This window comes from Leptodactylus fuscus, chromosome 9, assembly GCF_031893055.1.
Source record: "Leptodactylus fuscus isolate aLepFus1 chromosome 9, aLepFus1.hap2, whole genome shotgun sequence".
In the NCBI taxonomy this organism is placed as follows: Eukaryota; Metazoa; Chordata; class Amphibia; order Anura; family Leptodactylidae; genus Leptodactylus; species Leptodactylus fuscus.
The window spans coordinates 66,230,768-66,252,106 of NC_134273.1; the positions used below are offsets into that span (position 1 = coordinate 66,230,768).

General features: G+C 40.9%; 1 protein-coding gene across 1 annotated transcript in view; it reads left to right on the top strand.

Moving 5' to 3' along the window:
* Positions 1 to 21,339, top strand: part of DNM3 (dynamin 3) — a 126,473-nt gene that overhangs the window by 87,897 nt on the left and 17,237 nt on the right. The window contains 1 exon segment of the mRNA XM_075286183.1: positions 4,609 to 4,717. Coding sequence (XP_075142284.1) covers positions 4,609 to 4,717 — 109 coding nt within the window.

Consider the following 21,339-nt stretch of genomic DNA (forward strand, 5'->3'; position numbering starts at 1 on the left):
TTGCAGATTTTACTGCGGTTGTAGGTCAATACTACAAGTGGATTGAGAAAAAGGGAGATATATAAGTGATTCATATATATTTCCCATTCCTTTTATAACCATTCATGGCTTTCGCTAAAAAAAAACAAAAAAAAACCCAGTAAAAACTTTCCAAAAAAAAGCTGCGTTTCCACATCGTGGGGCCTAGAGCTGTTTTTATTTCTACACCAATTAAAATTACAGTCATCAAAAATTCAAAACAAAAAGTGTTACAGTCCTATGAAAAAGTTTGGGCACCCCTATTAATCTTAATCATTTTTTGTTCTAAATATTTTGGTGTTTGCAACAGCCATTTCAGTTTGCTATATCTAATAACTGATGGACACAGTAATATTTCAGGATTGAAATGAGGTTTATTGTACTAACAGAAAATGTGCAATATGCATTAAACCAAAATTTGACCGGTGCAAAAGTATGGGCACCCTTATCATTTTATTGATTTGAATTCCCCTAACTACTTTTTACTGACTTACTGAAGCACAAAATTGGTTTTGTAACCTCAGTGAGCTTTGAACTTCATAGCCAGATGTATCCAATCATAAGAAAAGGTATTTAAGGTGGCCAATTGCAAGTTGATCTCCTATTTGAATCTCCTCTGAAGAGTGGCATCATGGGCTACTCAAAACAACTCTCAAATGATCTGAAAACAAAGATTGTTCAACATAGTTGTTCAGGGGAAGGATACAAAAAGTTGTCTCAGAGATTTAACCTGTCAGTTTCCACTGTGAGGAACATAGTAAGGAAATGGAAGACCACAGGGACAGTTCTTGTTAAGCCCAGAAGTGGCAGGCCAAGAAAAATATCAGAAAGGCAGAGAAGAAGAATGGTGAGAACAGTCAAGGACAATCCACAGATGACCTCCAAAGAGCTGTAGCATCATCTTGCTGCAGATGGTGTCACTGTGCATCGGTCAACAATACAGCGCACTTTGCACAAGGAGAAGCTGTATTAGAGAGTGATGAGAAAGAAGCCGTTTCTGCACGTACGCCACAAACAGAGTCGCCTGAGGTAAGCAAAAGCACATTTGGACAAGCCAGCTTCATTTTGGAAGAAGGTCCTGTGGACTGATGAAACAAAGATTGAGTTGTTTGGTCATACAAAAAGGCGTTATGCATGGCGTCCAAAAAAACAGCATTCCAAGAAAAACACATGCTACCCACTGTAAAATTTGGTGGAGGTTCCATCATGCTTTGGGGCTGTGTGGCCAATGCTGGCACCGGGAATCTTGTTAAAGTTGAGGGTCGCATGGATTCCACTCAGCATCCGCAGATTCTTGAGAATAATGTTCAAGAATCAGTGACGAAGTTGAAGTTACGCCGGGGATGGATATTTCAGCAAGACAATGATCCAAAACACCGCTCCAAATCGACTCAGGCATTCATGCAGAGGAACAATTACAATGTTCTGGAATGGCCATCCCAGTCCCCAGACCTGAATATCATTGAACATCTGTGGGATGATTGGAAGCGGGCTGTCCATGCTCGGCGACCATCTAACTTAACTGAACTTGAATTGTTTTGTAAAGAGGAATGGTCCAAAATACCTTCATCCAGGATCCAGGAACTGATTAAAAGCTACATGAAGCGACTAGAGGCTGTTATCTTTGTAAAAGGAGGATGTACTAAATATTAATGTCACTTTTCTGTTGAGGTGCCCATACTTTTGCACCGGTCAAATTTTGGTTTAATGCATATTGCACATTTTCTGTTAGTACAATAAACCTCATTTCAATCCTGAAATATTACTGTGTCCATCAGTTATTAGATATATCAAACTGAAATGGCTGTTATAAACACCAAAATATTTAGAACTAAAAATGATTAAGATTAATAGGGGTGCCCAAACTTTTTCATAGGACTGTAAAACGTGTAAAAATGCAGATGTTTAATAGAACCCTAACATGTGAATATAATACTGCAATATAATACTATAACTTCTATCATATAATATCATTTCATCTTATAGAGTACAAACAAATTTTAGAAGAAAATTCAAGTATGTGACCAGTGTTGAAACTGATCTGATCTGTGTGCCCTTTTATTTTTATAACTGTTTTGCATCTGTTTCCAATTCATGTGCCAGTATCCAGTGGGTCTGATGCTGGGGTTCATTTGAAACTCAAGCAGGACTTTTCTGTCCACAAATTGTGGGCAGAAACTAGGGGGAAACCCGGCAGACCCCATTATAGTCTATGGGGTCTGCCAGGATTCCATGGGTATAGGATTTCTGTTTTTCGAATCCCCAAGCGGAACCAAAATGGTAACCTGAACGCTAGTTTGAATCTAATGTAAGAAACTCACCATTTCATGCTGGAGCTTTTTCACTTACTACAATATTCCCAGATGTAACCTTGTGTGGCCTTCATGTTTAAACTGCATCATCATCATCAAAATAATCATAATGGTTGGCAAACTAACATAGTTACCCCGGGATTCTTGGTTTAGCTGGAGGCAAACCCTGGCTTCCTGCAATCACAAGGTTTGACCCTGTCTTCTTTGTGAACTCCTTGCATTGAAGGCCCGGCTTGTTCTTGGTGACCCTTGATCGCTACATATAATTAGCACTTCCACCTCTTCGCTTCCTACTTAAGTGACCATAAGTTTAATTTCTGTTATGTCAGACGATCTTTTGTCCAAACTGCTTTCAAAATGTAAAATGGGATTCAGTTCCTATTCTTTTATTTTCAACATTTGTATGTGAATTTTGTTCCCTCTCTGTAGATGGCAGGTTTACCGTCTCCGTAGATATTGAATCCATTTATAAACTTAATAGAGACGTTGAAAATAATATGTCAATCATGGAATTCCTAAAGGTGAAACTCAATACCCAAAGATTTTTTTTCTTGTCTGGCACAATGTCTGCTGCGGAAAGTAGGAATTTTTACAAAGCCTATTTACTATTAGATCAGTGAAACGGTTACAGAAAATTATGATAATTGTAAGAAACACATATCTGCAAACATTTAAAGGAGATTATTTTTTACCAAGAATTTTTTTTTTTAACAACATAAATTCAGTTTCCTATCCCCAGCTCTCCCCATCCCAACTCTTGGACAACCTCCCATCATATGACCTGTAAGAAACTTAGAATTGGGAGCAATTTACTATAACATATTATAAGTCAGCCATAGACAGTCAGGTAAGAAGGATATGACTTTACCATTGTGGCTTGGTAGAAGCAGTGGTGTGGACCCGAACAGTTAAACACAGGGACACAAAATATGCAGCAAACTGGTTTATTTAGAAAAAAACAAGAAAATAAATAAACCTTAACTTCAGGCAAAAACAAAACAAAAACCTCGTCTGAGCAACTTACGCTGGGTTCACACCTGCGTTCATGTCTCCGTACTATGGTTTCCGTCTTCTGCATGGCAGAAGACGGAAACCATAGACCGGCTCCGGCCATGCGCAGCGGTGAGCGTTTTAGGCTCTCCGCCGCGAAACCGGATTTTTTTTATCCGGACACAGAGTAGTGCATGTCCGACTCTGTGTCCGGATTATAAAACCCGGTTTCGCGGCGGAGAGCGCAAAACACTCACTGCCGCGCACGGCCGGACAGCTTTCTCACCCATTCAAATGAATGGGTGAGAAAGTCTCCTGCAGGCTTCCGTCTCCTGCATCTGTTTTATGCAGGAAACGGAAACCTGCAATAAGGACCGAACAACGCAGATGTGAACGAGCCCTAACTCAACAGAAATGATAACCTAACTATACGTGTGGCTTACTGCCAGTCACTCGAACAAAACATGCAAAATATTGTCTCACCGGACTCAGGGTTACAGGACAGACCCGCACACCTCCTCTCACTCCCTGGATCTTCCTTGGAGTGCAGGATCTGCAGCCTTTTTCTGGCCCAGTAATGAGCCAAAGACTCAGACCTGGAGCTGAGGCCTACTCAAGACCAGTCCTGGACCACACATATGTCAGAAACCTGGGAGAGATATAGCGAGATTCCAGCACCCTGCCTGTCACCTTCTCACACCATCTACACTGGAGGAGATTTTTTGTATGCGGGTTAGCATATGAATCTTATTCTGGAGCGTCAGGTCAGGACACTGCTATTGCTAAATTCTTTTCTGATAATGTCATTGTTTGCATCTACGAATACACCAACAAAAATAAAAAATGGCAACTCTCCAAAATCTTCAGTGACCAAAAAGTCTGTGGTTTATTCTCCCATGTGACTGCAATGTTTCAGCTCTGCTTTAGGCTAAGGCCCCACATAGCAAATTGTTGAGAAAACGCTGCGGAAAAGACTCTAGCGGAAACGCGTCAAGTTTTACTCTTCAGACTTTCTGCCTCAATTATGCCTATACAGAAAATGCCAGTGTTTCCGCAAATAGAATTGACATGCTGCCATTTACAAAAACTGAAGCATTTATGAAATCGCAGCATTTTCAGTCATACTCAATTTACTTCCTATCCATGTGCTGAGAGTGTGTCCTACAGTTGTTTTGGAATTGCCTTTTTTTTTTTGTTATTTTCTCCATATTAGCGGAATTTTTGGTGAAACAAATTGATTTTGACCCGTCCTATGTTTCACTGATGCTTTGACTCTTCTGGTTTGTAGGAATGTTTACAAAGATTACAAATGCCTGGAACTTGCCTGTGACTCCCAGGAAGAAGTGGATAGCTGGAAAGCATCTCTCCTCCGCGCTGGAGTATATCCAGACAGGCAGGTAAAGATCCTATTTCTCATGGCATGAATTTACCTTTTGTGAGTTGCCTTGGAATGTCACAAGTTTTGTCCCTAGTAAAAAAAAAAAAACAAAACAAAAAAAGCAAAATACTAAAATATTAGTGGCCAGCTAAGAATTTTCTGTTGACACCCAGAGATAGTCTGATACTGTGAACATGGTGAGGATCCCAACCGGGGGACTAATAATATTAGCAAATTCTTCTTCACTTTTCAATTAGGTTCACAGCCACAAACTTGTCCCCCAAATAACCAACCTCTATCAAGTCATCAAAACAGGCTCATTTTGCTATGAAACTATTGCTTTTAGCAATCAAACTGCCATGTGTGTCTATGTCTGTAATATATTACTGTGTATTATCCTGTACCTGTATTACTATGCTGCTGTAACATATTGAAATTTCCCCAATGTGGGACTATTAAAGGATTATCTTATCTTATAACACCACAGATAAGAATTAATTAATTAATTGCATAAAAGTGATGGCAGAGCAGTGTATGGTTAAACTCAATTTATATACACCGCTTACTTACCATCCTTCGTTTCCCAGATGTTAGTAGTGCTCAATATTACCAATGGCAATAATATCCAACTTTTCTGCTGGGCACAGTAATATTGCCCCATTTAGGAGTAACATAGTAATAGTGCACTGTGTTTAGTCCCTAAAAAGTAATATTGCTTCCATTAACCACTACCTTTGATCCTAAACAGTGATATCACTTGTTAGGGTATGTTCACACAGAGTATTTTGGAGCAGATTTTGACACGGAATCCGCCTCTAAATCTGGCTCCAAAAAATGCTCCAATTGACTTCAATGAGAGCCGCTCGCTTCTTTTTTCCGCTAGCTAGTAGTGGAAAAAAGAAGCGAGTTGCCCTATCTTGCCCCAGATTCCGCGGCGTGAAGCTGCCTCCTGATTAGGCCCATTTTTCGGGCCTAATCCGGAGAGGAATGCCACGACTGGATGCCGCAGCACTGCACCAGCATCCCATCATGGCTAGCCGCGTGGAAGTGTTCACATATGGAATGCAAATTCCGCCATGTGAACAAACCCTTTTACTGCCTTCTAAGCAGAATTCGTGCCCTAGATAATAAGTGTCCAATCTAGTAACAATGCTCTCAGACTCAAAATGCCTCCTTGAGGTCCCAAATAGTAACAGTGACCTTTTATTTCTCCAACAAAGTAAGAGTGCCCCATTATACCCAAACAATGCTCCACTTTGGGACCCCAAACAGTAATAGTGACCTTTAGAGTCTGAAAATGTGACTCCAAAAACATAATAGTGTGCCCCTTTAGGCCCCGTATAGTAAATAGTACTGATATTATGTTCCCTAAAAACTATTAGCCCTATATTGTACTCTTGTAAATCTTTTATAGTGTCCCACTGGAAGAAAAAAACCTCAAATTCACATCTCAGTCCCCATGCCAAGATCTTTACTGCTCTTTCTGTTGTGGGCATGTAGGCACAGGTGGACACTGTGTATGCTATACTTGCATGAATTATGGGGCCGCCAAGCCCCCTACCTCCTCTGGGCCCAGTAGCTGTAAACCCCCTCCCCTGTGACTGCAATCAGTATACCCATGCATACAAGCATGAAACTCCATACCCAATGATAAATGTCAACTGGATCAGTGTCAACTGCTGGAGCTGTCACACACGCCCTGGAGAGATGGATCAGGCTTCAGACATGTCAGGAGGATCTGGTTTAGGAGGATGACATGAGAATATTTCCTACTCTAATCCATAGTGTCAACTGCAAAGTTTAATGGACGGTGTCTTATACCTAACAGTGTAATATATAGCTTTCTTCTTGCTCTAGAAGAACATCTTACTCTCAGACCAAGTCTCGCAGAACATGTCTAGATTTTACTGAGTTTTTTTTATAGTTCTGTTTCTTTACTATCTAGGACGCTGCCAGCTTGGCTGCATTGCATGCAATAAAATGTACAGAACATCTTGAAGCTGAAGTGAATATGGACATAATAAAATGCTGGGAAAATACTTTTCTTATGAAGTTGTCCAACATTGCTTCGATGTCCTTACTTCTGCCTGCACTTGAATACTTGTCTCAAATATGACCCTAAAGTATTTTGCCTCCCAAGTTGCATTAAAATCTGTATTATTGCCTTCCTTTTTCCAAACAATATTTGTGTCAGAGTGCCAGGAGCAAATCCCAAGCACCGTCCTCTTCAGCCTTAGAACAGGATATCCATTTACCAGCAAGCTCAGCACTGGCTTTATGTATCTACAGAGTATCCAAATACAAGCCGGGCTCACAGCAATAACTGCAGCTTTGTGTCCAACCTTTCCAGACTGGATTTCTCTGAGGTGCACCCATGTTTATTTTGGCTCTCGTCCATGGTACATGGGACATAGAGAAATTCATATAGGCAGCTATAAATGGATGGCTTACATGGTTCACATCTTTGTTTGCTTACTTCAGGTCTCCTGCTCCCTGTATACCCCCCATGGTCTCTGATTTCTTTCTAATATATGAACACATGTTCCCTTGAATTTGGACACCACTGCTGGTGGATTCCACAGATCTTGAGTTCACTCATCGTAACGTCTTGTAGTTAGAATTTTGAGGAGAAGACAAATATTTGGTAAATTCTTATGTAGCCAAGGTTCTGTTCACATATTGTGTAAGTCTTCTTGATTCCTGATGTATACCTCAGACAATGGACTACTTTGTCAATTGTCTTCCATGGCCATTGTCTCTCTGTGTATTATTATTTTTTCTGTATCTTTTAGTCTTAGAGATGGGCAAATCTCTAAAGATTCATTTCATTTTGGGCTCAGTTGGTTTGGTCCAAAAATTCATTATGGGCCAAACATGTTCGTTACAACTCAGAAGTACAGTTGAGCTGATCTTGAGATTTCAAGATCGATTTTAAAATCCAATTTCCGATCATTTTCCAGCCGATCTTGATCCCGATCTCAATCGTGAAATTTGCTCGATCGCCAATCGGAATCCGATCTTTTCTGATCCCGATCCTCAACCCTAGTCAATGCTTCTCTATGGGAAAAGTCACTTTTAGGGTTGAGCCGATCTTGAGATAACCTCCGATCTCGATCCCGCTGGAAAAGATTGGGTTGGAATTCCGATCACGATCGTGAAATTTACTTAATCGCCAATCGGAATCCGATCTTTTCCGATCCTGATCGCTCAACCCTACTCAGAAGGGCTTTTATTATACTCTGGGGTTTTCTTCCGGCCTCCTGAGTTATATCAACTGGGGTGCACTGATGTAAAGACGTTTTAATGCAATGGTCCCCTTGGGGCACGTCACACCACTCAGGAAGCCGGAGAAGAACCCCAAGAGAACATGAAGTGCCACACTTAGGTCTATGAAGAGTGAGGAAAGGTGAGTATAACTATTTATTATGTTTCTGCACTTCCATTTACTATTCTCAGAGATTTGAAGAGACCCTAGAGTATAATAGTAAAAAAAAAAAAAAAAAATTTGTACAAAATTGTATTGACCCAACTTGAAAAAGACATAAGATGGCGTTGAAACCTGTTGTTGTTTACTTGGGTATATGTATATTTTTTGATAAAAACAATTTGGAACAATTTCTAGATTCTTCATACTGGTAGCATTGACATTTTTTACTACAATTTTTTAGACCTTTGGTCTTTTTTGGCTATTTTGAATTCCCATTTGGGACAGTAGAGAAGCGTAAGTCCAGATGCTCATTATCAGGGGGGAAGACACACCAGTGAGAGGATCTTAGCATGCACTATCCTACCACCCAGAGCGTCCTAAATCACCTGTCCTTTAATTGGAGATAAGCTTGGCAATTGATGTGGAATAGGAGAGACCAGTCCCATACCCTCATCTTCACTCTTTATTTCTCAGGATGTGCCTGTTCTCTTTTCTTTTTAGCACCTAGAATAATAGCGATTCATGAGTTTGGGTTTGGGTCAAGCCCGAAACTTTTTGAAACCAAAACCAGTTCACTTATCTATACTGTGTCTACTCTATTCTGTACATCAAAGAAAAAAGTGATGCTGACAATTGTTGTCATACACTGGGTAAATGGGCCCTAAGGAAATATTTCGGTATGTCCTTGGAGTTTTCTTAGCCTATACAAAGAACGTGATTTACAAATGATATGTGAACAGAGGCTCCTCGACATTTATGCTTATCAAGGGAATATGGGAAGATTTTCAGGGTCTCCCCTGTGGGACCTGTATGTTTAATGACGGAGTCCCCTGACCACGTCTAATGGCTTTAATGAGGGAAGGAGAAGTCAACAAGCAGGAGCATGGGAGTTCTGAAAATAGCCAAGGCTGCCTGAGGTGGGATACAAATTTATTAGACATTTATGACATGTTCTGTTTATATAGCCATAAATGTCCAGCTTGGAATTATTTATTTGTTTCGATATAGTGTATAATAGTAATATAATTTTATTATAATTTTCTTGCTGGATGGTCTCAACTGTAGGATAGAACAAAGCCAAAGTTCCCCCTTTTCATTCCGATAACATTGAACAACAAGTGGACGTGCTGCCGTGCAGATATATATATATATATATATATATATATATATATATATCCTTCTGTGTGCCATTTCTGTACTATGTTATAGTTTCTACCTGCCATGTTTGGATGAATGTCCTTCTGTTCTGTGACCTTCAAGTTTCTCTTATTGGGATTGGCCTTGGGGCTTCTGTAATACAACTGCAACCCATGACCTTCATATTTTATGAGATTCTGCAATAACTGTGCCATTCGTGGCTTTGCGTGGATATGTCTGTCCTTCTGTTATGCTATCCATGGCCATTGGGTTTTTGTGTGGCCTTGCATAGTCTGTCCTTCTATTATGTCTGTATCTCCAGACTCCTGCAGTACCTCTGCTACCTGTCCAGATGTCCTGCCATGGAATCCTGTTTTCTGTATGTTCTGGTCTTTTCCTTATCCAGTACCACTGAAGCCATTCCTGACTTCCTTCAATTTTCAGTTGATGTGTTGATTTTGTGTTGTGTTGCACCATAGTTTGGTCAGCTACTGCCAAACAGAAGACACCTTGACAGACTCCCTGCAGAGAAGTCCAGATCCCTGTATGGAGGTTAAAGGGTGAAAACCGGGGAGTCGGACAGGCAACACCCTTAAAGGTGGCCATAAGTCAAACCAGTTTGGTAGCACAATGGTCCACAGTCTGCTGTCCACTATAATGATACATGGATAATACATGATCATTGGTTTCTGATTCGCACTTAGTCACCAACATGTTCTAACCTTTCTGGTAAAAATGTATAATTGAGATTAATGTTTGTTAGTCTTTGTAGAATCATATGATGGTTAGTCACAGGATACACATGCAGGAATAACTAGCAAAAAATGTGATTTTTTTTTTTTCTACACACTGACATGACTAAAATAACTAATCTAAAATGAAAGATTTGTGTGCAAGAAAATTAATATATGTCCCATTTTTGAGCAATGTACTACTGCTTGCAAGCCTCGTCTATCAGTCCTCATTGTGATTATATGCCTGGCCCCTGATCAGTCCTAGGCTGTACCAGAACCAGGACTTCTGCAATGAAGCTGAGATATAGCAGGTTAACCTAAGAAATTCAAAAGGAACTTCAAAGACTTTCCCTTTATTCTTGCAGTCTGCTGAACCTTACCCCTCGCAATGGCAGGCATCATACTTTTTCCTCTTACCTATAACCCACTCAGTTAGTTTTATGAATTAACCTTTTAACCCCTTTACTGCAAAATATGTTATAAATTAAACATCTGGATTTCTCCTCTTTGCCATCACGCTGTTCCTGGGGGCCAGGAGAGAGCACACTGTAGTTTAAGATACATGTGGCTTTTGTAGTTCGTTCCCTTGGCTCTGAATCCATCATAAATATCATATATATATATATATATGTATAGAGTGATCTACAGACACTATGTCTAAACTGTTCCGTTAACCTTTTATTGGTAGCTTCTCAATTCGATTTTTGTGCTTAAAGACCTTTCATGTCCACATAGATGTGCAGTATTATATATGGATAGATAGAAAGCCGACATTGTGCTGAATTCAGCTCAATGTTGGCTTTCCTGATATGTACTCCAGGGCTGGAGATATCATTGACGTTAATTTCGGCACCGCTATCTCCCCACTGTCATATTGGCGAGTCTTACAGCCTAGTATCGCCGCCAGGCTTTAAGGAACTCTCCTCCTCCCTGACAGTATTCTTCTATAGGCTTTCTAGTGACATATAATACCGCACAGCTAAAACGTGAAAGGTCCTCCTTAAATATAGATTGTGAATTGAAAAGTCCATTTGGTCCTTGTGAACAGATCACTCAAGCGAATGGGACTAAGTAACAAATCTCAGCATTGCTATTGGTGGTTTAAAAATAACCAGCGCTGGAGAACCTTTAAGCCAATGAGGAATATTTATCTGTAGTATCATCGGAACTGCACTATATATTACATTTATAAAATACCATTAAAATTTGTTGAAGCCTTTTCAGGGCTCTCCTGCAACATCCAACAAAGACATCTCTTGGCATTTCTTGCAAGTTCAGTCTGGACAAGGTTTTCCCTTATTTCCTCTTGAGACGTGTCTCTAGAAGATTCATGATAAATGGAGGCCTAATATTCATGAGACGTCTATGTGGCTTTCTAAACTCAGGACATTTGTAACTCAGAGGCTTCATGTAGTTTGTTCACAGACTTAAAAGTGCCTGAGTTTTAGACAGACTTCATCAATTCATTCCTTCTATTGAAACCTAAATCTTCTGGATATGTGAAGAAACGTCTAATGTCTAAGGCTATGCTCGCTTCTCTGTTGGAATTTCCTTTTTCTGCTAAATTATAGGAACAGAAAAACTGAAAACCTGACAGGGACAGACGGAAACAAATGGATCCCTATGGACTCCATTGACTGTAATGAGGTCCGTCTGGTTTCCGTTATGGTATCTGTCTCTTTGCCAGACAGAAAAGTCCTGTGTGGTTGGGACATTGTATCAGACACTTGGATCCTGAAACACATTTCTCACTCTCAGCTCAGATATGTGAAAACGAGCACAGGTATAACATGGTGTTGTCTCTTGTACATAGGTAGCCTGAATAGATGAAGGAGCTTTATAAAATCATTGTATTGGATGGACAGGATGGGCTGACTTTAAAAAAAAAGACATCAAGTTTATTGTCTAAGGCTAAGTTCACACTAGTGTTGGTTGTCCATTGTGCTGATCCATCAGAGCATCAGAACACGTCACAGATCTAGTTTTTTTAATGGAAGAAATAACAGAATGATGGATTACTTGGCCGATCTAAGACTGAGTGTCTTGTCTTGTTAGTAATAATATAGAGATGATAAGCTAATTCTGGCCTCAGAATCACTTGGAATAACTCTGTCTCCCTTGTATATTATTAGCACAACAGTCTCTACATGTTTACTGTCAGTCATATTGTTGGTACACCAGGCGGTCTTTACTGTTGACTGATCTCTTCCCAGATGACTGAGGCCAGCATCTTTTATTGTCTCCACAATATTGCTTTGGTATCTGTGGTTTAGACTCTGGTGACCCACACTTTGGAATTCACCAACTCTATGGTTACTAACCCATCATTTTGTTCTGCTGTGTGACTGTGGCTCTCTGATGCCCAGTCCCTTTGACTGTCTCTTGGAATCCTGCACCAGGCCTTCCTCTCTCTCCATCGCACATGTTGCCACTCACCGAGCACTGTGTTCCCCAAATGCCTTCCCTGGGAACTTCCCTTTTCTCCAAGAGTGACTTCTATCCGAGACTGTCAACTCTTTCATGTGGTGGAGGGCAAGCATATAAGTATTTCTGGAGGAACCTTGAAGACCTATCTGTCTACGATAATGTGGAGATCAGGGCAGGTTGCGCTGTTATATCAAATATGCACATATTGTTATATAAAGGGGTTGTCCAGGGTAAACCGATAATTAATCTCTAAACTAAACTCCCTCTCCCAAACTAACTTCTAATTTACTTCAATTAAAAAAAAATCTATAATTACCCATATCCCTGGAGCGGTCATGTGACCACCCCAGGGACTGTTTCTGTTAATCCAGTGACGTTCCATTTCACCGCTTCCGAAACGAAACTTCACAATTACTCTTCCCCCTCCTCCATCCCCTCAATACTTACCAAGCCTTCCTGTGTCCGGGAATGACTCCTCCCCTCTTCCTGTCTTCTAGCTGTGGGTGGAATAGGTTAGCCAAGGAGACGGGAGAGGGTTGGAGGGGCTAGTAATGGGTGGGATCGATAGACTTAGAGGGATAGGGAGGGTGAGAGGTGCTAGTAATGGACAGGATCGCTAGTCAGAGTGGGAGGGGCTAGGCTTAGTGAGACAGGGAGGGTGGGAGTGGCTAGTCTTAGTGAGACAGAGAGGGTGGGAGTGGCTAGGCTCAGTAAGACAGTGAGAATGGGAGGGGCTAGGCTTAGTGAGACGGAGGGCTTTGTAACAGAATGAGAGAGGAGGAGGGGTTGAGTGAGAGGGAACTAGTGTAGAAGCTACACAGGAAGCTGCAGAGCAGGAGGCTAACACCAAGTAAACAAAGGCAAAGGATGCAGCAGCAACCAGAGACACCCAGAAATCACTCCAAACACTGCTAATGGTATATGGATTTACTTATTAACCCATTACTAGCACTAACAGACCTTTCTAAAAATAAAAAAAATGGTCTGGAAAACCCCTTTAACCATTTCTTTGTACATTATTGACTTTCAGGTGTGTAGAAGTAGACTTTGTATCTTATCGTGCAGGGTTGTAATTGTAGGACTGTATGGGTTATTGCTTATAGGAACTATAGGATTTTTCTGCATAATGCCTGAACTATAATATACTTACTGTGGTAAGAGAATCATCAGTATAGTGTTAATACCATATAGCTGTAAACTGTGTATAGCAGATGAAAACAGCCAGAACCATTTTTATAAAATCCAATATTATTTCAGGATTGGTGTGAATTATGTAGGATGGAGTTTTCTAGAGAGATCTATTAATCTTACATTTTGTTTCCTCCTTTGCTCTACAAAAGCCAAATAACAGAGTTAGTCATTTTTACTGTATTTCCACTGTGTTTGCACAAAATTTTATTATCTGCTCTTCAGGTGCCAAGAAAAGCAGGACTTTATTTTTAAAGAAAAAAAAAATCATTTTTAGAACATGCAAAATCATACTTCTGAACATGACAGGGTAATCGCTAGCTGGGTACAAGGTTAATACTGACAGATGCACCTACTTATTGTTCACACTTAATCCGTATAGACCAGGTTCACTTTTGCAACCAATTTGTTGCTGTTCCAATGCATCTATTGTAAGATGGTGACAAAGATGGACATATCTTTTTAAGCATTCTGTATCATTTGATGTTCACGTTCTGTTGGAAAAAAAAGATATTTTATGTGATTATAAGTATCTGCTATTTGTCAAGTTTTTGACGATTGCATGAACTAGCATAGTCCGCTGCTACCTACAAAAAAAAAACTTATATTGAGAGTATAAAAAACAAAATAGTGTAAGAAAACTGGAGACATGTTCAGTGGCAGTATACAGAAATGCATGCCCCATGGATTTTATGTGCCAAATGCATGCTGAAGAACAAATACCCTGCTACAGTGGCATAATAAGTGGGCCAATGCAAAATGTGGAACAGGGCGCCTTGACATGACCACCTTCTTCAGCACCTTCAAAGCCTGAAAGATTTTTCTGATGCACGGTAATAATGCACTCAGTCATGTCACACTATAGGGATAATATAGAGTGATGTCACAGTAAATAGATAATGTGCAAAAGTGATGTCACAGTACAGGGATAATCCACATAGTGATGTCACAGTGTATGATTAATGCACACAGTGATGTCACATTACAGGGATAATGCACACAGTGATGTCATATTACAGGGATAATGCACATAGCAATGTCACAGTACAGGAATAATGTACATAGCAATGTCACAGTATGGGGATAATGAACATAGCAATGTCACAGTACAGGAATAATGCACATAGCAATGTCACAGTACAGGGATAATGCACATAGCAATGTCACAGTACAGGAATAATGCACATAGCAATGTCACAGTACAGGTATAATGCACACAGTGATGTCATGTTACAGAGATAATGCACAAGGTGATACCACAATGCAGGGATAATACACACAGCATTGTCACAGTACAGGAATAATGCACATAGCAATGTCACCGTACAGGGATAATGCACACAGTGCAGTCACATTACAGGAATAATGCACATAGCAATGTCACAGTACAGAGATAATGCACATAGTGATGTCATATTACAGAGATAATGCACACAGTGATATCACAATGCAGGGATAATACACACAGTGTCATAGTAAAGGGAAAATGAACACAGTGATATTACAGTACAGGATAATGTACATAGTGATGTCACAGTACAGCGATAATGCACACAGTGATGTTATAGTACAGAGATCAGACATATTGTGATGATGTCACAGTATAGAATAATACACATAGTGATGTCACAGTATAGGTAACGTGTTAGGGCTGAGATACAGTTCCCTGCACAGCATATGTTGGGTCTAGCACTGTGTAGAGAAATTATCAAGGCTTCTTCAGTCTTCTCATGAGTGGGGTCACCTGTGGTCAGACCCTTCCATCAGGATATTCTAGTGATTTGCTGTCACTTGTCCTAGCTGCAACAATTGCTTAACCTCCCACATTGTTGGAGTCTAATATTGGACTATGTAGATACAGTGTGTTAGTCAGTGATGACACCATCACCATCAGACAGTTTTCTTAGCGAATACTTCTATTTTGACTCAGACACTTTCTTGTGGTTTCAGTTTGTTTATCATAGTTTGTAGCTGACTGGGAACATCTTACACCAATTTCCTTAAAGCTTTGGTTTCAGCATTGGACATTACATTGCATCCAGACACGGCCATTTAACACATTGGTGGGCCCAGTTCAAAGGTTTCATAAGCCCAACCATCACCAACAATTAGAAATACTCGACTTGTAAAATTTATAATGCCCCCTTAGTGGCCCTCACATGGTATAGTGCCTCCCTCCGGTCACATGCAATATAATGTCTCCTTCCAGCTATCTTCACAGTATAATATTCCCCTCCAGCTCCACTTGTTGGATAGGGGATACATTTCAGATCATAAGGCATAAGGGGGATTGACTGTTGCTTCCCATTCTGAATGAAGCCATGGTCAGACAGGTGTGCCCCCTTTTCAATAATTTCAATGGGACCCTCAGTTGAAGTGCAGGCTATTTCTAGCTATCCCACTGAAATGAATGGAGTGGGGTCCATGCCTGTTCACCCACCACTCCATTCAGATCAGGAAGCAAAACTGCACCATTCTTTCAATTAGTGGGGGTTCCAGTGTTCAGACCCCACCACTCTGCAACTCATCCTGCTAGAAATTCCAAATAGTGGTACCCTTCCAGAGTACTCAGATGGAAGGACCCCTTTATTCCAGTTGGTGTTAAAAGAAGTCTATCACCTTCCTTAACCCCTTCAAGATGCCACCATAGTACAGTAGGTGCTGTGATATGCTTCCATTTCACACCTTCATTATGTGTCACAGTCCCCTGGATGCCAAGAAAAAGATGTATTCTTTATGGAAATTAGGTGCACAGGGGGTGTTCCCAGATATCTCAGAGTACAGCTTGCACTGTTAAAAACACGTCCCTGTATACTTTGTTCCACCCCCTGGCCAGTAGGAACTGGGCAGATGATGACATCATACCAGACTATCGTTTCCCAATGGCCAGTGGATGGAGCATAGCATATGGGGGGGGGGGGTTTCAATGGCCAGGACAGTGACACATAATGAAGGTATGATATTTAAGCGCGTCACAGTGCCTGTAGTGCTATGGTGGCAGCTCGAAGTGGTTAAATAAGGTGATAACTCCCTTTAAGCTGCAGCTTCAATCATCAATATGTATAACCTGATTGAATGGTTTGGACTCATTCGCCAGTTTGGGAAAGTGGTAATTTTTGGTTTGTTTGTTTTTTTATATTTTTTTTTACCGTGTTCTTGCTTTTCCAGCATTGAATGTTGACTCGAAAGAATGAGCCATTGTATGACTGGCGGGCTGCAATGTGACCGATCGTAATCTTAGAGGGGTTATCTGAGCCTTTAAATTTCTTGGCCTATCCTTAGTATGGCCTTTAAATATTTAATCTGCTCTTAGGACTCTGGATTGTGAAGTGGGCATGGTGGCTTTGTTGGCAGCGCTGAGATCCTGGATTCAAATCCAACCAAGGACATTGAGTTTGTATGTTCTCCCCATCTCACATGTTAAAAATATACTGATGGGATGCCGATGAGTTGCATACAATGTGGAAGCGGTACGCTCATTGCTTCCCAATTTATCCCTTCTCCTACCCCGGAGCTGCAAGTGTGATGGGATGACGTCACATCGCGCCTTCAGCTCCCTGAAGTCTCTGGATCCAAGACAGCGGGGGGGGGGGCAGAGCGAGGAGAGGTGAGTATAAGTTCCTTCTGCAAGCCCTCAGCAACTTTTTATGCCAGATATCTAGGGTAAATGGATAATAGATATGTTTCCATTATGTTTGGTATCACAAGCTTATTTACTTTATGGACCTGAGTAAGCACAACCCCGGACATGTACCACCCTGTAAGGGGGCGTTCACACTTGTGCCTGCTGTCCGCCGACACAAAACTAGAATGCAGACGGGCTACATACATTCAGTTTAAAAACCTATTGATTTCAATGGGTTTTTAAAGCAAACCACAGGTGTCTGTATGCATCCTCTCCACCATGAAACTGTTTTCTTTGCACGGACACAAAGTTGGTCATGCACATGAAATTTCTGTAGCTTTTTTTTGGTGCAGATTTATTTACTCTCCCTGCTCAACCCGCTCCAGCCTTTGTGTCAAAAAATGTAGCAAAATCTGCACCAAAAAAGCAACATAAACTCCATGTGTGTCCGTCCTCCAGCCCTGTCCCTGCACGATTTGATAGCTGTTCCCTATAAAGCGCCCTACCTAAACCACAGATAAGATCCAAGATGGATAAACTGCCGCAGACAGACATCGCCGCAAGACATAAAACAGATAAATCAGATCAGATCTGCTATATTAGGGCAGTTGTTGGCTGTACAGAGTAATGTATTGCACTTTCAGGTTTGGAATTTAGATGAATTGCAAAAAGCAAATCTGCTTCCATTTCTGTAACCTTTTTAAGCATTTCTGGGAGTATTTACTGACATTGTCAATGTTTCTTGTAACTTAAAATACGAGTCTGCTTTCTAGTTCCCGCTTCTTTGTTGCTCTGTAGTAAGTGGTCGCATTGAAACCCAATTCCATCACACATTTTTCTTTTGTGGGAGCTGTCAGAAGCGGGAGTGATTTAGTGAATGTAATAAAGTAGTGGGTCTGGATCATGGATTTCATTTTGTGTGGCCTGAAGTGCCTGTAGAAAAGGCCTCATACAATTCTCTGGTGGTTTCTTGAAATTGAGCGAAATGACGCATTGCTGTATTCCTTGGCACTGTGTGCACTTATTCCCAAATGGAATAAACTACAGACTTTAGCAGCTCCTTTAACTGTGAACATATAACTGTATCACTTACATTTGGGGTAATGCACATTCATAAATGCTTTGGAAATTTTTGTGATTTATCCGTTTCTAAGATAGGATATGAACCATATTTATGAGGCCCTGCAACAGATGCAAGGGTTTTACAAAACTGAACAGGTCTCTCCAAGTATATCTCGTTTATTAAAATTTTCTGCCAAGGACACAACTGTACTTTTTACCTGCAATTGTGGATAGAAGCATGGACACATTCATTTCTATGGGCCCATACACGTGCCACCATGGTGCAAAAAAATCATATATACCTTCTGATAGCACAATAACTATGATACAGCTCCAGTGAAGTGAATGGTGGCTGGGAATGCTACTGTACAAGGAAAGGACTGCAGCACTAAACCACACGCAGACCTGTTCATTCTCAGTATCAATGAGCAATCCTACAGCTGGATCTCTAGTAGCAGATGCAATATACCATTACTAAAAATTTATATATGGGTGTATACTGTATATATGAATGATATGAAGGTTTCAATAACTAACTTACTCAAAAGATCCAAGACACTGGTCAATTGAGGTACAGAGGTCACCACGGGAAGGTGACCCCAGGAGAGGGCTGGAGACAGACTCATCATAGAAGGAATAACACAAGGTCCGAATCAATTTATTAGAGTTGTCCAAGACTTTGATATTACTGACCATATTACTGCCATATTTACACTTAAAAAAGGGCTTTGTATGACTGAAATGCATTGTGTAGATGCTAATAAAAGTTGTTCAACCGGATCAGCACCAAGGACCCTGTTTTTTTTCTTGGTGAATTCTTCTCCGATTGTTTGGATCTATCCTTTACTGCTGATCACTTGATCTGTACATTTATTATAATGGGCCAGAGAGGCAGTACTGCGGCACAGTGTACAGAACTGTGTGCTTCTAGCTCTCTACTCTGAGCAGATTTGGCAGTCTCAGCAACTGATTGGCAGGGTTGCTGTGTGTCTGGGTGGCCATCGGTTTCAAGTTTTGACAACCCCATTAAGATGTGAGATACATCTGATGGGTGTTAGCTTGTCCATACCTATATGGGAAAAATGCCACATCATCCAGAGTGCGGAGTGGGCTCTCACAATTACGCAGAAACGCATGGGTGCCAAGTACCAATGAGGAGACGATTTCACGACAATGGGGGGATGAAAATGAGCTCATATCAAACAAACCAGAGACTCCCATCTGTAGACAGATCTGTTTCGGGGTGTCTGCCTTTCATTAGTACAGGGAAGGTTTTCTCGAAGACTGTGATGGGTGCCACTGGTTTGACTGGCATGAGCTAGTATGAATATCCCACGGCCTGAAAAAAAGCCTTCATACACTACTATGTTAGTCGAATGAGAAATAGTATCCCCCGAGTGCCATAACACATTTCAACCTGTCATCCCGCAACCCTGTTCTGTGCTGATGAGGGGCAAGAATCCAGAAACTGTGCTGTCTCCAGATAGGTGTCGCTGGTTTGACTGGTATGGCCTCTCTGTTTTATACGCTTTTAAGAGAAAACATCCTTTTTTTTAACTGTACGACTGTAAGTATGATTTATTATAGTACGTTAAATTTTGTTGTAAGTTGTAAGTATGTATGGCAGGACTGGACAAATATTATAAGCCTCGTTCCTCTAAAATTGTGATGCATGTAACTTTTTGGGTTGCTGTCTAGAATATCATTGTTAGTCCATTAAAAAGATCGGACTGACTCTTCAATTGGTCTAAATGACTCCAATAATGTGACAATCCCGTTTTTTTTTTTGTCTTTGTTTGGATGAAGAAATAGGTCAAATGTGAGGACCTCATAGACCGAGATATTTTATGGTCCTGTAGCATATGTGACCTTTGTCATGCTACAACTGCATTTGCATTAATTTCCTAGTTTAACCAAGTCGCTCCATGAAAACCCGAGTTTTATCACCCCTATGGAGAGAAAGGTTAAACGTTCTCATACTCTTCACGCTCTAAATTCCCATTTTTAATTCCTTCTCCTTACACACTTCGACAAGATCAGAGACCAATGGCTATTTTTATTTCAGCGTTCTCTTGATGGGGATAATGCTTAACATGTGTCCTTGCCCTGCTTAGCCAGCAAAAGTCTCCTATTGCAGCCCTGTAATTTAAACAAAGAAAACTCCAAAAGCACATACAGGATATAAGTGATGGAGGGGGGAACAAGAGCCAAGGGGTGGAGAGAGAAAAATTCCAGTCTGATTCTGGGGGCGGACGCGAGGGAATAAGCTGTCTACAAAATGTGGTTTCAGTAAAAATAAAATGTATTTTATTATACTCTGTACAATCGGGGTTTTGTTTGGTTTTATTCATCGGGTACGATGGGGTGATGGTGTTTGCTTTTGTAGAAGTGTAACAATGAAGAAGTTGTAACAAAGGCAGGTCTGTGACCGCACGCTACGTGTAATCACTCCGAGCTCTCCGTGTATGTTTGTACTCAGGGCTTTGATCACGTAGAATAGTTTAGGGTCATTTTGGATTTCTTGCTCTACGTTTCGTTTCAAGGTTTTGATGAAACGCTCCGGCTAAGGCAGGTTTAGCTACTATGGTGTTATGGACATACACAGGAAGTTTCTGTAACCATTTCTAAATGGCTGAAATCTTTCAGTGCCAGAATAATTCCGCTGTATGTTTCTGGCACTCCATCTATTTGCTTTGTTTGGGCTAAGTGGTTGAAGTCTAATTGAAACAATATTGCCTTCATACAAAGGGGTAGCCTGTAGTAAATCCACAGCAAAATAGACCCCTTGTAAGTGTATTAGTTGTACCTCAGCTATCTGGAGATTATACTAGTGCATTTCAATACATTTGTCACAATACCCTTTCTATTTTCTAGAGACCAATGGCTGGGAACAGTGAGTCTAGCAATAGTAATATACAAATTGACTTACAGTCTGTTCTGTGGAAGGCAGGGAGGCTTGGCCGGAAGCAGTGGTCCTATACTCAGCAGGAGGGCTTGCTGGAGGCTGTAGTTCCACGGCTCCTTGGGACCGGGTGGGTGGC